General features: G+C 44.3%; 1 protein-coding gene across 2 annotated transcripts; it reads right to left on the minus strand.

The window, feature by feature from the left end:
- Positions 1-3,686: 3,686 nt before the first annotated feature.
- On the minus strand, positions 3,687-16,817 carry LOC147439966 (uncharacterized). Of its 2 annotated transcripts, XM_086485678.1 has the most exons (6): positions 16,578-16,817; positions 15,376-15,552; positions 9,021-9,104; positions 7,034-7,642; positions 6,869-6,943; positions 3,687-4,174 (listed from the first exon to the last, which is right to left on the minus strand). In XM_086485678.1, the coding sequence occupies exons 1-6, from the start codon at positions 16,710-16,712 to the stop codon at positions 3,938-3,940; spliced, it is 1,317 nt and encodes a 438-aa protein (XP_086341804.1). In that variant the 5' UTR covers positions 16,713-16,817; the 3' UTR covers positions 3,687-3,937. The 2 variants fall into 2 exon arrangements, with proteins under 2 accessions (XP_086341804.1, XP_086341805.1); XM_086485679.1 differs by lacking the exon at positions 9,021-9,104 and having other exon boundaries at positions 16,578-16,816.
- Positions 16,818-17,803: the final 986 nt, after the last annotated feature.

Genomic DNA, 17,803 nt, shown 5'->3' on the forward strand with positions numbered 1-17,803 from the left:
CGAAACTTGAAATAACATCATGGTTAGCTACTAGCAATGTGGTCAGTTATGATTAGTAATGAACCATAGCTAGAAAGAAAAACAAAATTAAAAAGTTGTTCTTCTTCCCAAGCAATTAAAGAGAAAGGTTTTCTTATGAAAACATGAGAGCTTAAGCATGAGTTTAATTAAGCATGAAAGGTAAATCACTTTCAAACAAGTACAATAGCATAAAAAGAACATGAAAACGTTACCTAAGTGTGTATATGGTATAGTCTTCTTCTTGTTTTGGATGTAGTCGGCTCTCCCCTCTTCACCTTCACTTAAAGATCAGCACCAAGTTCGCTACTTGGATTGAGGAAAAAGAAAGAGATAAATGAGATTCAAACTATGGAAATCTTGAGGGTTAGGGGAGAGGATAGAGAGAGTGCAATGTGAAGAAGAAGATTGAGTTTTGACAAACTTGATTATGGTTTTGGACATGGCTTCTTTTGGATAGGGGGGTGTGTGTGTAGTTGGTTTGTGTGTAAAAGAGGCTTTCTATTGCTTTCTCAAGATTACTCTAAAGTTTGCACCTTGAAACAAGGAGAGCAGTGTAAAATGAGAAGAGAAACCCTCTTTTTATGCACATTTTAAATAAGTGCCTTCACTTATCTTGATAGCTTATCTTCCTTATAGATAATTTCTTTTACTTATCTTGATAACTTATCTTGCTCTTCAAAACTTTTTCAACAAGTACTTACTTACCTCATCCTTATCCTTATTTTCTCTTTCTGTTTCTTTTCCTTCTTTCTTATCTTTTTCTTTATGCTAATTTTCTCAAAATGAAGAGCTAATTTTCCATGCATTGGTTATGTCCATGTTCCCATGGTGTAAACCGAAAGCGTCTTGCGAGTAGACTAGGGTGCTTGGATTTAGCCCAAATTTATCTGAACATTTTTTTTCAAATTTTTTTAATAAAAAAAGTTGATGGCTTAGATGCATCGATCAAGAGTAAGGGCTAGGAGGAAGCCCTTACATGCAACTACGTTATGGCTCCTCTTTGGTTTTCATATATATCGCCATCACAATCATTTAGTGATTGCATACACACAAATATACACACAATTTGCAATATTAAAACATAAACTATTTTTGCCATTCGAGGGATTTCCTTGAATTTTCATCAGTTCAAATCTACTTGTGCTAGGGCTAAGGTAAGACTCCTTGGTAAGAGAAATAGAGTTCATAGTAATAGCTTTGGATTTTTTTGGCTTCCCTCTAATGAGAAGCACATCTAACCTTTACCAACATGCTCAAGGTGGCAAGTATGCTCTCTTACTATCCTTAATCTTGTGCAACAATTAGAGGTGGCATGGTTTCTTGGAGTGCTAGAAATATTGCACCATAACTTGTGTCTTCCACTAAAGAAAACAAAGATAAATAGAGAATTAAACAATTAGAGAATTAAAGAATGTAATTGAGTGGCACCAAAGTATGTGTATTCTAAGGTCACTTCTCAACAAACCTACTCGAGAGGTGTAATTGAGGTGTCTTAGCCTAATCTGCATCCCTCACAATGGCACCAAAGTATGTGCATCGTGACGTAGCTTCTCAATAGATCTACTCAAATTTTAAAAGGGTCAATCCAATATGTTAGTTTTTTCCACAACGTACACAATATCCATGACAAGCCCAACAAGTTTATGTAGAACTTTAATCTCTAAAATCAAGAGATACCCAATTATCATCTTTCTCTAGCAAGTCCACCTTCTTGCCAAATGTATGTCGCTCATCTCTCCCGAGAGCCTAGTGATGTAGCAATACCTTAGCTAGGAGGAGACACACCAAGAGTAAATATCTTCTCATTTTACTCAATGTCTTGGAATTAAAAAAACATCATGTTGAAGTGAGTACTCTCGTTTGTCATAGTGGGGCTATAATGCGACAAACATGTCCAATTAAAGAAAATACAGGTTACTACATCAAATCCTATCATTTCCTCTTCCAAACTAAAGAACCTTTTCTTTCTTGCACAATTTCATCCTGTCATCTCATAGTTTCTTCCTTGCGCTTACCGCTCACTTGAGTTGTGAGCCCTTGGAAGTGAGTCCTTGGACATGCTAAGGAGTTTTTTTTATGGAGGTGGTGGCATCATGACCTGATTGTAAGTATTGTTGCTACAAAGTGAGACAAGTATTAGGAGAGAAATGGACTCATTTTCGGGCCTTTTAACTCTAGTGAGAGAATGCTGCTTAGCCAATATGAAGAAGGCAAACGTTGTCCATGAAAACCATTTTGGTGAAATTGTTACTATCATCAAAAAAGTAAGGCGCTTGATAATGACATCTTGCATAAGCACCGAACGTCTTTTTATGACCCACTGTTGCTATCCTATAAAGTGAAGTACTTGTACTTGTGCATTTCGCACAAGCAACAATCATCTTTTTATGAAGTACTCGCAATTTAATTGATAAGTACTATTTAAAACTATGAAGGAGTCAGAACCAATATTCGCATTGAAGGGTCTCTGGGACCTCTATTCGCTTGATTTTGACCTCATGAGGCTCTAGGATTAAGATATAGCATTTTTTTAAACCCACGGATACATCCGAAACGTCCAAAAACCTTAGGATAGCTCTTTAAAATGCTGAAATCTGACGTCTCTAACTCAAGATATAGCAACTTTAAGCCTAAGGCCTTGTCAGGTCAGTACCAAGCGAATAGAAGCCCCTCTATTCGCTTGGTACTGACCTAACGAGACGAGCCTCTATTCCCTTGGTATTAACCTGACGAGATCCTAGGCTTAAAGTTGCTATATCTTGAGCTAGAGATGTCAGATTTCAATGTTTTAAAGAGTTGTTTTAAAATTTTTGGACGTTCCGGATACATTCGTGGTATTATTTTTGTATTTTGAAAACAACTCTTATGTGTTTTCTCATTGCACATCACATCATTCATTAAGATTCACAGACATGATTTTTATGTACACTTAAGTTAGGCTCTCGAAAAACATTTTGTATGAGCATGCATTTAAGTGATTGAACAAACTTTTACATATATACTATGAGAAATAGAATTCCAAAAAACACTTTTGCATTTTTCATAGTTACCTCTCTCTATGCTGAGTTGGTGTTTCTTACAAGGCCCAAAATTGAGTCCAAGTTTCTCCTAATGGTGGATACATATCGCCCATTGTGCAAATCCAATAGGCAAAGATTGAGAATGTCAACTGCATTCCATGAATTTGGAAGAAAGTGGTGCATTTTGTTGAGGCCTAAGCAAACTAATTTATAGGCAAAAGCATTCAGAGAAGGCAAGGAAAAGATAAATTTTACGCCACAAAACTTGGATTACATTATGTCTACCATTGTTGCTGAAGTTTAGAAATCGAAGATGCATTAGTACATGGAAATGAGTCAAGCTGCAAGTGTAGTCAAGATATGACCCTTGGATAATCTCTTGAGAAATGAAAATTGAGATAATAACAAATTGTTGACTGGTTTTTTTTACTTTCGTTGAATAACGACCCTTGGTCATAGCTTTTTGGGCAAAAGAGAAACTTGTAATTTAGTTGAGACAACGAGCCCAACAGACCTCAAAGATCTATCCGCCAAGTCTTGAACTCAACACCTATTAAAACACACACACACACACACAAGAGAAGAAGAAGAGAGGAGAATTTTAACGTCGTAGGAAAGTATCCCAAGAGACCTTAAAGATCTATTCGACGAGGAGAGTTAAGACCTGTTATTCAAGAGGGAAATGGCATAACCAATCTACAACACTTTTTTTGGGGGGGGGGTTTGGGCGGGGGGGGGGGAGAGATCGATCGGTTGATCTGCAATGCCATGCAACTTGCAAGCTCCATTTTAAAATACAAAAAAGTTACTTGGAACAAAACCATGCAGCTCCTCAATAAAGAATAAATAGAGTGATCAGCCCTTTTCTTCATTGCCAGCAATTTAATTGTCCATTGTCACTCTTGCGCTATTGGGAAACAGGAGCCCATTTTGTCCCTGCCAAGATGGTAACACTTGATATTGACACTGTAAGGGCCCAGCTCCATGAAATTGTCCTCTTCTCCAAGGTAGAAACACAGGGTGTAAAGAGCCAACTCAAACTCGGGGCTTACTCCAATGAAGGTACTCGAGACAGGCTTAAGGATACCATTCCAAGTGAATTGTATTGAGAGGCATTGTGTTTGTGCATCCGGCTGCATAAAACAAGCGTCATGAGAATAGCATCACAAGCATGGGCATAAGCGCGCGCACACACACACACGACCGAGCTTATCAATGTATCACAGACACCTCTAGCATGCATGCACACAATTACACTTAAATGAGTGTAGCATCACAAGCGTGGGTATGAGCAAACACACACACACACACACACACACACACAACCGAACCTATGAATGTGTCACAGACATATCTGGCATGAATGAACAGAGAATAACACTTGATGAACCAATTACACAAGCACATGTATGGTTGAAAGATTAATATAAGCTATGTATGTTACCCAAAAGTTGTCGAATGTATAATGCCTCTGCCCATGTGGAAGCAACAGAAAACCTTTTTGGATGAGCCATCTCTCTCTCTCTTTTGCACAGACATCGCACGCCAATACTACTCACTGCCCACACACACACACTCCCATCGTACATCGTTCACTCCCACTCTTTTTCTACCGTACAGTGCCTTCACTACCTCTGCTAAGGTTCGAGCTCCATTAAGCCAAATACGTCGGTAATGAGGGGCTGCTTCCTTCCCACAAGCAGGGGGGCAGCTTGTGAGCTGAAGCACAGGACTTGCTGATATATAAGCAGGGAAATCAGCTTAAGAACAGATGAGTAAAGGACGGTCCATGCAGATAGAGTACTAATGATCATGCAGGCAGAGAATTCTACAAGCATGCAAAGAGGGCAAGAGAGCCATAAACTGTGATGGACATGTTATCATCGATGGCCAGGCAGTCGAATAGGGATTTGTGGTGCAAAGCCTTGTAGCTTCTCTTGTTAGGAAAGTTTGCCCACGCACTGCCTGTCCACTCTCTCGGGAAGATTGATATGCATCATGATAATACTCACCACATGTATGAGGGCATCTATGATACACATGTATGTTGTATAGTAAGACACAGGTAATTTTACATACACAAGTGTGTGGGGAAAGATAGAGAACCACAACACAAATGCCCGACTCCTTGGTGCCGGGTCTCGTGACCAGAGAGACGCCTCACCAGTCGGCTCTCCTACATCTTGCACACATTAGCCATTAGCATCTTTACTCACCACACTCACAAACGATGATGAGTGCAGAGAATTATACAAGCGACTCCACACACAGTAGGCATTGGATGAGATCACGGAGTGCCAGTCTCATAGAGAGATGAGGCTCACTGCCGCAAAAAAAAGGAAATTCGAGGAGACTCAGGAGCTAGAGCTATTCCACTTACTCCTAAACAGAAACTCCGCCATAGCATGGCGCCAACTGCGGGAGCCCCGACAACCCATTCCCATTGAGAACCCAAAGAGCTGGTATGATTATGCAGAGATATTTTACCTTGCAACTAAAATATCCACTGGTTCCAAAGCCTCAAGAGCCACGCCCTACAACATCGATTTTTTCATTAAGCGATGTTGGAGAGAGCTACTCAACCCACAGCACGAGTGAGCTATGTATGACTATACAAAGTGAGCATCTGATACATAAGGCAGGTACCCTAGCTCCAACCCTCCATGCATTGAATTGCTTTTAAAAGAGGACATTTGGAGAGTCTACCAGCAGAGTGTACTCTGCACACCATTACAAGTTCAAGGACACAGATGAAAAAACATGATGTTATTTGTCAAAATTGACAAATGGACGAAAGGCTGGCGAGCCCAATAACTCCAGACGGCAAAGACTAAGAATGATTCGTCTTCAGATGGCAAAGACTAAGAATGATACAAGACGAATCAGGTTAAGATCAGGCAAATATCTGTGTCAAATACCACGAGTAAATATAAAACCCTCATCCTAAAAATATGAAAATGGCCAAAACAGGTCTGAAATAGGCAAAGTGCAGGTACGAACCATAAATATGCCTGAAATTCCAATCCTCAGGTGTCTAGGTGGCCAACCCACGACCAGGGGCCAATGTACATGAGACAAGAAAGCCTGTGGGTAGCAAGAAAAGCATCTGGAAGGTAAAAATAAGGCTCTATCATACTACTCATCGTAGAAAGGAGAGAGACTGCTAGGCCAGACAAGGAAGTCCTTCTACTAAAGCATGCAAAAGAGAGGACCACTCACTAAAGACAAGACTAGCAAGAGCAACAAAATCCTGCTACAAAAAAACATAAGGGATCCCTAGCATTGCTTTCAGCACAGACCCTGGATATCATAAGAGGATACTGAATATAAGGACCACCACCATTCGGAGCCACCTTGTAGTACACCAGCCAATATAATTAAAAAAAGGGCCGAGGACCACTGTCACCAGAAACAGGAACTTACTCAAAATGACCAGCACCAAAAGGCTCGGGGTCTGGAAAGGAAAACCCAATGAGCCACTTTCAAGGCCCCAAAATGGAAAAAATGCTTTCATAGCCTCAAAATGGACCTGATTTGAGACAGAATCAACAGAAATTGATTCATGGTTGTGGCAACACACAGGTGATACAGGCATAGAGACGTTCATTTACAGACATACACTTGAACGGTACAAGCATGGCATGAATCTAAAATACCACAGCCAGTAAACCATTCAATCAGCACATATATAGAGCTTGTGCACTCTAAGAATGCTTTATACACATGAATACCACAGCTGCATGTGTCAGTAAGCATCGCAAGCACATAAACCAACCAACATATCTAAAGAATTCGAATTACGATTTCATTATCACATATTTACCAACCTCTTCACAATTCCTTCTTCTAGGAAGTATATAGCCTTGATAATCGATTCTTCCAGCTGCTTCCTCCGCATAGAACTGCAAAATAAGCATTTCTTTAGGTCTGTATCACCATTCCAAACTACAGACTGCTCCAAAACGATGAACAACAGCTACATGTTCAATTACCTTGATCCAGTTATGAAAACCTGACACTTCCTCCCCTTGACCACTCTTAAGTTCTCCAACAAAAACATGCTCAAATGCTGAAGAAGACCCACGTGAACCACATCTACCATATAGACCGAACCACAAAGAATGTAATTGCTGCTTGAACTCTTCATGGCTTCTTGAAACGATTCTTTTAGCAGCCAAGTACTCGTGCAGATACTTAACAGGTGCAGATCGGCTAATTTCTTCCAGAAAAGCATGCTCTTCTTGCCTTTCCTCCTCTGTGACATGCTCTCGCTCTCCTTGCTTTGCAGTATAGTTGTCTAAAAGAGCATAAAAACGTGCATAGGTGGGCCTTCGAAACACATCCTTGTTAACTTTCCGAAACAGGGAATTTTCTGCCATGTCCTCCCTGTCATAAACTTTCTTCCCATCTCCACAATTAATTTCATAATCAAGTCCTGGTGTTAAGCGATTCAAATCCAGTTCCCATAGGCGATTGCATGCTGCAGCTAGGTTATGCAGCTCTTCTTGCCTTGGTTCAACGTCGACATCTTCATCAACAGGTTTTGCGTAATGTTGTTCATGAAGAGGCTTTTTGAACTCATGCCATTGTTCATCTGGTACCTGCATTCATCAACTTCCGAAAGAATAAAACATATGTCCAGCAATTGTTGATAAAAATCAAAGAAACCATCTTTCAAGTATTTGGCACGTGATCTTCTGTAGAAAAGTTCAAGATTGTGCAAGATCTTGAAGTTTTTTTCTTAAAACCTCTTTTCTCCCCCTAAGATTTAATCCAGCTATGTATGCAGTCAAACATTCCATAAGCCTTTTAATTTACTGTACATAGCAATCAATACTGAGTCATTCTGCATGTAATACCCTTCACAACTCACTCATTCACAATGGATCCATACGATTTCACTGCAAAATAGAGGCCCCATGTCAACATACAAAGATGCCATATCTAATAACAAGTCTCCCCCCCCCCAAACACACACACACACACAAAAAAAACACCACAACCCCACAAACACAATGGCATAAAACTAAGAAAGTATTGCCATCTTAATGGCTAAGCGACATTGAGATGAATACAAAAAGGCCAGGCCCTTGATTCCAATTTCCAACAAATGTTTGTATCCAAAATGCAGCCTGAGATACAGCTTGACACTTGATCCCCTACACATCAAGTTTCAATAAACCAAGCAGATGACTCAAATAGTGGAAAACTTGGCCTTGAAGTACAACCCAGATCATGAAGGTCCATCTGATCAGAGATAACTTGCACTCATATAATCTGATACTTCCGCAAATAAAGCCCGAGCATCTGTAGCATCTTGAACTGGTTACTCAGCATACTGAAAACCAGAACAAGGGACTCATAGCGGGCTGTCCTTGCAAGGACATATAACATGTATTGATCTTAAGTTGTTGTGCACATAAGAAATATGGCTCAGTCGCCTATGTGTGGGTTGCAAGGGTCTCAATAAGATGACTGACAAAAGAAAGTTTCCAGTGCTGGACATTAAACTTGAGCAGCTTAATGGAACACGGATCTTCTTCGAGTTCCTTGCCAAGCTACTCAAGGATTCTTTTGTTGTTTTGCTTTGCCCTTTTTGGAGAGGAGCTCAAAGAAGCGGCACCTCTGGCACCATCAGTACACTATCGCATTCATTGAATTTATCCTCGGACCTCCAATATGATAGGTTTACATTGCATTGCTATTAAACACAATAGCATTAGGCAGGCCATGTATCACATACAAATGCTTAATGAACAGTCTTGCCATAACTTTGCATGTGGACTTAGGCTAATTACTTATCTTCAAAAAACAATTCATTTATGTTTTGAGATAGATTAGCCTCATTCTTTTATGATGCTCGTACATAGTCTGTCATATAACCTGTTCTTTTCAATAGTTTTTTGGTGTTTTCAAGGTACGTAATGCCGTAGATCTACTCAAATGATGGTATCAAACTGAAGTGTTACAATAAAGTACCGTTTGATGGTTGTTAAAATTGGGACGATTGCAGCGATTAACTGTAGATTGCCAGCCACCACCATCATCATTGTGACTTTCTTCCTTCAGGAAAAAACAGCTTCTGAGAGACCGACTCTCTCTCTCTCTCTCTCTCTCTCTCTCTCTCTCTCTCTCTCTCTCTCTCTCTCTCTCTCTCTCTCTCGCCTCCCCTCCCCTGCTGCACCTCCCGCTCGCCTCCCCCCCCTGCTGCCCCTCTGCCGCGTCCTGCCGTCTGCACGCTGCCGCACCAGCGTTGCACCCCCATCCCCGCCCTGCACCCCCGTCCCCCTCGCGTCCCCGCTGCCCTTCACGCCCATGCTGCCTGCACTCGCGCGCCCTCTGCCTTGCCCTGCTCGCACGCTGCACCACCGTGGCGCCCTGCTGAGCCCCCCCCCCCCGCCCGCTGCACGTTGCCCTAGCCCCTATTCTCTACGAGTAGCATGTGCCATCACTCTCTACGCGTAGTATGTCTCTCCCCCCCCTCTCCTACGCGTAGATTCTCCCTGCCCTCCCCCTTTTTCTTTCACGCGTAGGATGTCTATCCTCTACGCGTAGGGAATTAATTTATTTTTATTTCCCCCCGCCTGCCCCCCTTCCCCCCACTCTATCTACCATACTCCCCCCCCCCCCCCCCCCACCCCACCCCCTCTCTCTCTCTCTCCAATCTGTAACTACCGCTATCTCCCCCGGGCCGTACCGCCTCGCGCTCCACCACTCGCCGAGACCGCCGCTAGGGTGGGTGCACACGTGCATCTAGCGACTCCCTTGCAGCCGACTCCCCCCGCACGCCCAACGGCCGCGCCCGCTGCTAGGGTGGGTGCACACGTACATCTAACCCCCTTGCGGACGGCGATCAAGCATGAGGAAGACGAACGATAAAGCCGACCCCCTAGAATGCCATTCAAAAATGTAAAGAGGAAATGACGGAGACCATTACCAAAATGAACCCCAATCTCTGGGGCACAATAAACATACTCGAAGGACGTGTGCTGATCCAAGAGAGTAAAATAAGCACGCTGGAAGACCGAGTGACGACCCAAGAGGAAGAGATCGCGTCACTCAAGAAAGAACTCGCCGAAGCCCGATCAAGAAACACACTGGAAGAGGGCGAGCTGCAACCCTCAGTAATCGAAGAAATCAACACGATCAAGGAACAAGTACGGGCCATCAAAGAGGGAGAAGAACAGCACAAAGAAATGACGACTTCTTGGGTAAGAACTCACAGCTTTGATGGGGATTCATGAGTCGACACACACAAGGGCATGGAGAGTGGGCAACATAAAGAAAAATGGAGGCAGTGGAGAAACCTCAAAAGAAAGAGCACTCATCCTCCGTTTTCCCTCCATGGAGGCAAAGAAGTCATTCTTGAAGAAAAGACCAACTCTTAAAGAGACTGGCATCTTTTTCGGGGATGATCTCACCCTCTCGCAGATCGCTCATATGCAGGAAGTAATGCCGGAGATTAGAGCGGCAAGGGGAAAAGGCAAGATCGCTTTTTACCGAGACGGAAAAGTGGTAATACTTGAGCGACGCTCCACATGACGGTGCGAGTCTTATGGGACCACACTCAAAGTAGCTGCCTGGCACTGCAATGGATCTATGCGTCTTGATGTGGGTGCTTTTGAGGACAGCTTTACTGGAAGAGACATCATCTTCTACTCTGAGACACACCAGGCCCCTGGGCAATCCATGCCTCACATCAGTGGATACAGGTGGGAGACAGCCTACAGACAGGAGACACGCTCAGAGCACAGAGGGCGGGGCTCGGGAGGAGTGGAAGTGTTATTTAGAGAGGATCTGCAGCCACTGATACATATAGCCCGCAGAGACGAGCAGGCTAGGTACATGTGGGTGAGACTGAAGGCAGAGACAGACAGATACCTCTATCTAGCTAGTTGTTACTTCCCCCCGAGTACATCAGTTTATGCACCACCCAGAGGAGAGTTCCCTTTCTCTATTTTGACGATGACATATGGGAGTTCTCTAGGGACGGTGACATTATCATCCTCGGGGACTTCAATGCTAGGACTGCCCATCACCAGGCAGTGTTTTATGATACTTCAGAGGAGATGCTAAGAGAGATAGATGTGGCAGAAACGGGCCTTTCCAGACTATCACACGATATGGAATATACTGAGTATGGGCGACACCTGATAGACATGGGCACTGCACATGGATTGGCCATCTTGAACGGCCTACAGAGATTTCCTTCTGCGGGAGGTTTTACATGCTTCCCACACAGACATGGAGCCAGCACGGTGGACTATGTCATGGCACAACCGAACCTCATCTCTAGTATCCAGGATCTCACAGTTGAGCCCAGACCGGTCGGGGTGGCTGTGAATCATGCTCTGGTGTCAATGACCATCTCCTTCCAGTTCAGTGTAGCACACAGGCCACGAGTAGCAACCCCTACTCGCTACACATTCACAAGGGAGACGGCCTCTATATACATGGACGGAATCTACAGACGCCTATGCACTGAGGACCCGCGGCGACCTCTGGAGGAGCTAACTACTATACTGACACAGACATTACATGAGGCAGCAGCAGAAGCATACCCACACACCCAGCCTCAGCAGAGCCGCCGATCTGGGAGCATGCCTCAGAACAGCTGGTACGATGAGGAGTGCCGCCAGACTAGAGCCAGACTTCAGAGGGAGGTGCTGTTGGGGTACGTCACTCACAGACAGTCACAAATGAACTTCCGACGCCTGGTGCGGCGGAAGAAGAGGGCTTTTTTGGCTCGACTCGAGCAGGATCTATATCAGCTATTCTTGAGTCAGGACTCGCGTGAGGCGTGGCAGCTCTTTCATGACCAGTCCCCCCCCCCCCCCCCCTGCTATTTCCTCCACAGAGACCTCGGGTCAGTACGCATCATCTTTGTAGACAGTACCTAGACAACCGCCCCTCCCCAACCCCCTTGACCCATGCCCACACACATGGTCTTTTTCACCGCTGAGATGGTGAAAAAAGCTATTGACAGGATGAAGACTGGGAGAGCATATGATCATGAGGGCCTAGTCGCTGAGCATTTCATGCATGCCAAAGACTTACTAGCAGAGCTTCTAGCAGATATGTTTAACCGTGCCATGTGTGAGGGCCTACCGGACACTTGGAGCCTATCTACAATCGTACCTATCTTCAAATCAGGAGACCCCATGGAGCCTGGGAACTGTCGCACTATTATGATTGGGCACACACTGGCAAGATTGTATGCATCCATTCTTGAGCAACGGCTGAGTAGATGGGCAGAGAGGGAAGGACTGCGGGCAACTGGGCAGGCAGGGTTCAAGAGAGGCTTCTCTACTCTTGACCACATCTTGACACTCAGGGCCATCATCGAGGAAGGCAGATCTCATGGGAGACGGATCTACTGTAGCTTTGTGGACTTCCGCAAAGCTTTTGACACAGTACCCAGAGCTGGATTGATGCACAGATTACAGGAAATGGGAGTACCCACAGAGCTCATTTGGGGGATCATGGCATTATACAGATCAGTAGTAGGGTATGTACGCACCCCGGAGGGACTCTCAATACCGGTTCACTCCACTATTGGGGTGAAGCAGAGTTGCCCGCTCTCTCCTACTCTTTTCGGTATGTATGTGGATGAGGTTTTTGACTACATTGACAGGGACGGGGATAAAGGTGCACAGTTGGCAAGGACATGGATTCCACTTTTGTTATATGCGGACGATATTGTGTTGATCTCCAAATCCCCAGAGGGAATGCAACGCCAATTGGATGCTTTGCATACGTTTGCCCACAAAAGTGGTTTGTCTGTCAACCTTGGTAAAACCAAGGTTATGGTGTTTAATACCACCCCACAGTGGATCAGGAGATCAGCACCTACATTCACATACGGCCAGGAGACTATGGAGTACACAGACGCTTACACTTACCTTGGAGTGGTTTTTACTGGACCCACATTCTCACTCAGAAGAGCAGCAGAGACCAGACTGACTAGAGCCCACGCAACATTGGGTAGATTGGAGAGGATGTGTTCGCAGGTTCAGTTTCAGGAACCCCGGACGAAGCTCTGGCTCTTTGACACCTTGGTGGCCTAAGCATTGCTCTATGGGGCTGAGATATGGGGACCTTCATCACCACGGGAGGCCGGGTCGCACAGACGGAAGGGGGAACATGGAGAAACCTCTCGTCTCTATGATCTCGCGGCTCATTAGAGCCAAGGCATCAATACCACGGGCCATTATCCGAGCAGTGCTGGCGGCCCCCCCACTAGTGGTAGAGGCGCTCCCCAGATCAGTCTCCTTCATAAACCGCACATGGGAACTTCCCAGAGACAGATATGCTCGCATAGCACTTGAGTCCTCTCGACAGTTAGCCATACAAGGAGATACAACATGCTGGTATGGGGAGATGACATCATGGTTTCATGCGCATGGGTTCAGCATAGACAGGCTGCCACCATTCCAGTACTCATTGGATGCACCATCTCTCATTCTTACACAGTCGGAGATCACGAAGCTCATCCGCCAAGACCTGACCCAGCTAGACACCAGGAGGACATGGATACAACCAGCACAAGAATTGGGCACGAAGATGGCTTTCTACAGAGACCACCTTCTCCAGCTTACGGAAGATGGTTTTGTGATGAGACCCAGATACATGGATACCCACCTGTCTCATGGGATACGGTGTGCTATTGGCCAGTTACGCACATCGTCTCACCAGCTGCGGATTGAAACCGGGAGATACAGCGGAGTACCAGCAGAGGCCAGGACATGCCCCTTGTGTGACATGGAACCTGAGACAGAGCTGCATTATACATGCCGCTGCCCCGTCTACTACGAGATACGAGGCCGCTTTCATTCCTTGTTCAGAGAGGGTTTTGAACCACTCTCAAGAGTAATGGGATACGAAGATCAAAGATGCCTGGGTTTGTTCTTGCTCGAGCTGCGCAAACACAGAGAGAGCCTGATGAATGGCGAGGCTAACCAGTCTCAAAGACGGATTACAGACTTCTTCAGAGCAGACACGGGACAGCCGCAAGAGCCACTCCCACAACAGAGCTCCCCCCCGTCTCACACCAGAGGCACATTGATTGACCAAGCGATTGAACTGGGGAAATCCAGGCGCGCAGGACTATACAGCATCGACGGAGGCTACGTCAAAAGATTCAGAGCACGCTGGCCAGGCATGCACGACGCCCGGTCAGACTACTAACCATGGAGGAAATTGATGAGATTCGCCAACGACCGATGCTTGATCTTTTGTGATTCAGCTATCCCAACTAGCCGCCCATTTTTGCTTACTTTTCGGCTTAGCGCACATCGACCAATCTAGAATCCCATAATATATATCTTTGTTTTGTACTGTTGATTAGGTTATTTTGTTACTCTGACTTTGTATCAGATCCACCACCTTGTAACTTTCTGGTCTCATAGGTCACTATGGCCTTTTGAAGACGTTAATATAACATTTCATTTCATTTCATCTCTCTCTCTCTCTCTCTCTCTCTCTCTCTCTCTCTCTCTCTCTCTCTCTCTCTCTCTCTCTAAAAGACAAGCGTCATGATTTATAAAGACAACAACTTAAGACACGTCTATAATCATGTCATTCATTATTGTTGAAAGAGCCAAACCAAGACACCAAAGACCTTTATATAGTAACAGGCAGATTAGTTTGCCCTTTACCAACATCAAAAACTGCAATAATAGTTTTTCCATACAGCAAACACATATGGGGTCGAAAGTATGGAAAAATTACAATCCACACCCCGAAGAAATTCCCATACATGACATATCATACGCCATCCTAAATTCCACAAAAATATGCTACACATAACACAAATCATTGATAAAGTGTGAATCATATGGACTAGGTAGTAAGAAGTTGGTATAAGGAAGTGGCAAAACATACCTAAGTACAAGAACCCAGATAAAGCACTGGGAGTCTGGGTGTCCCAAACTTAGGGTAAAGTATGAAAAAGCAATTCGTACTTTCCCATTCCGCGAATGAAACCCATTGCCTTGCTATAGCCTACCAAGCTTGAAAAGTAAAATTTGATGATGCAGACATTACATGTATGTTTTTTTTTTTTGGTGAAACATGCTGCATGGATGCATTGGCACTTAATTTGGTGCTTGTAGTCATAGTTTTTGTTGGGCGTGTATTGTATTTATACTAGACATATCGTCCAACATCACACAGGTTCTTGAAATAAACCAGTCTTCAATAACCACAGCAAGTGAGAAGTGGTCAGACAAACTACTATGAACAACCGCAGGGACCATGCACTTAAAACAAGGAAGAAAATATGGAAAGGATTAAAAATCTAGAGTGCTCATTCAAAGCCAGGCTGGACAGAAACCTGTTGTGGGTAGGCTGCAACTGCTGATGAGTAAGACTGCTTGTGACTTTGAGAGCTCGAGTTGCGTCGATGATCTGCACTCTGCCAGCTGCCACCGTGCTGCTGCTGTTCTGGATTGTGCCATGCATGTGGGCGCTCCTCATGATTGCTTTGGTGACCATCTTTTCCAGCTGCAATCTGATAATACAAGCCGTTAGCAACCTTCCTACCAACCTCGCTTCAATGCTACACATGATTTAGGTGTCCATCTTAAAAACCATCAGGAAAAAACTATCGAAACGTCCTGAAAGCTTCTTTCTTGGGAAGATAAAATTTAATAGTGAAAACACCTTCAAGGCACAGACAACAAGGTGAAGAAGAAGAAAGGAGAAGATTACAATGGAGGTTTGTAACCACTAAACACAAGAAGAAAACAATCCCGAGGTAGAAGCAATTGAAGGATGATCCAGTCACAGAAGCTTTAATTCAAACAAATAGAAAACAATCTCGCAGTAGAAGCAATTGAAGGATGATCAAATCACAAAAGCTTGTATTCAAACAAATCTCTAAGATCTAGAGGAGCATTAGTCACAGACTCTACCTAGGGAAGAAATTCTAGATTAAGGGGAATTACATCCCTCCTCATTGATGCTCATCAAAAAAACCCCGCACCCTGTACTCATGAAGGCTGAAGAACAGTGAAGCAACAATGGAAGCCGAAATTGAGGAACCATAAGTCCCGAGAGAAGAAAAATGATGGCAATAGGGGCCAATGTCAGCAAATTTGGCATGCACCCCTGGACTCGATTAATCATTTTCTTCCAGCCACCATCAAAATCTTTGAAATTTCTGATATAAAGGCCAATAACACAAGAAGAAGTGAATGATCTCTATCTACTTTAAGCTATCCCTGAAGCAAAATTCAAGCAAAGATCTTACAGCAAGCTATGCTGGAATGTTATGCATCAGCAAAGGTATTGGGTATGCTTCAAAAAATCTGCTATGAAAGCGGCTTGTGGGTAAAGCTACATTCTTCATGGGAATAGTGCATTGTAAGAGGTATTCTTCAGTTTCAGAAGAAATAAGGGAGGCACATACATGCTAAACGTCAGCATAGAGGATTCAGCTAACTGATTCCTAACTTCACAATGCTGGCGCAGAAGCTTATCGAAAGGGCTTTGCTCCCGCTGATAAGGAATACGCAGAGGAGCGAAAGTGCTTACCTCAGCCCATGTAGATCGATCTATGGAGGTGGAGTCCCCAGCAGTTGGAGAGGAAGGGGGCGACTTGTTGAGGTGCAACGCAGAGGAAGCGGCATCGAGGGCTGTATTTAGCAAGCCTGAGATCAGATTGTCCATAGCCACTGCTGCTCAAACTGGAGGCAAAAGCTAAAGCTACTAAAATGATGGGGAAGGACTTGTTAGCACGGTCACCTTTCCGGTGCAGACATAATGAGAAGCGTTTAAAGCCAACGTCAACGTTTCGTGGGGAGGGAGGTGGATCAAATGAGACATCACGATTTACGAACAAGGAGATGAATTAAATTAGGTTTGGGTCAGTGTCACACGCGAGTCAACATCGTTGCCCCAGGGCCCAAGTAGAAGATCATGGTAGTTCCTCAAGTTTATCTACCACGGGGTGGGATCTATGGAGGAGGGTTTATGGAGGGCTGCTGGATGATCTGGAGCAATGGCGCTTAAAAACTAATCTCGAGATAAAAAATAATCCAAGGGCCATACCTTTCCCTAATGGAAAAGTGGTAGCACCCATCGAATGCCAACCCATGGGGGACATCGGACCCTCTACCTTGGGGTTACATCACAAAGGTTCAACCAACTGAGCTAAGCTCTTTGGGTGTTTATTGGGCAAGGATTATAGCCTCACCATTGTGGTGTAGAATTCAATGGATTGAAAAAATTGTTCCATCCCATAAAAGATACTCGGCTCCTACTGGCGCTACTTTAAATAAAATTATTTGTAAAAAGATTCCTGTATCGCCCCGTCAACGCCTTCACAAAGACTCTCCACCCCCTCATGACAAGGCAAGTGCCTCCTCCGTTGCATACGCTGCACGAGGCAGCTTTTCCATTAACCCTCTTTATGCAGCTTTGTCAGGTTCAATCTTGTCGTGATTCCCCCCCCCCCCCCCCCCCCCCCCCTTTTTTTTTTATGCAAACACCTTTGTAGTGCATGGCCTCTCTCTCTCTCTCTCTCTCTCTCTCTCTCTCTCATAAAATCTAATATCTAACCGACCCAAATGATTTTCTCATATTAAACTGATCACTTAATGTGGGAGAATAAACGGGAACAAAGGTTAAGATATAGATGTGCTTATAGATCTATTTCAGCACGGGGCCAATGGTAAAGGGGCCCAAATAAGAAAAGGTCTATCAAAGAGCAAGGTTAACCAATGGAGCAAAAGACCTCAGGTTTGTCTTCATTAAAGCCT

The sequence above is a fragment of the Adiantum capillus-veneris genome, chromosome 16 (assembly GCF_014529385.1).
Source record: "Adiantum capillus-veneris isolate H3 chromosome 16, ASM1452938v2, whole genome shotgun sequence".
Classification (NCBI taxonomy): Eukaryota; Viridiplantae; Streptophyta; class Polypodiopsida; order Polypodiales; family Pteridaceae; genus Adiantum; species Adiantum capillus-veneris.

Excerpts from the sequence above, each read along its gene's own strand:
- LOC147439966 (XM_086485678.1), bottom strand. The coding sequence starts at position 16,712 with ATGGACAATCTGATCTCAGGCTTGCTAAATACAGCCCTCGATGCCGCT. Across the intron at positions 9,105-15,375 it reads TTGCAGCCTACCCACAACAG|GAAGAAAGTCACAATGATGA; the intron begins GTTTCTGTCCAG and ends TTTTTCCTGAAG. Across the intron at positions 4,175-6,868 it reads GAAGAAGGAATTGTGAAGAG|CCGGATGCACAAACACAATG; the intron begins GTTGGTAAATAT and ends TGTTTTATGCAG.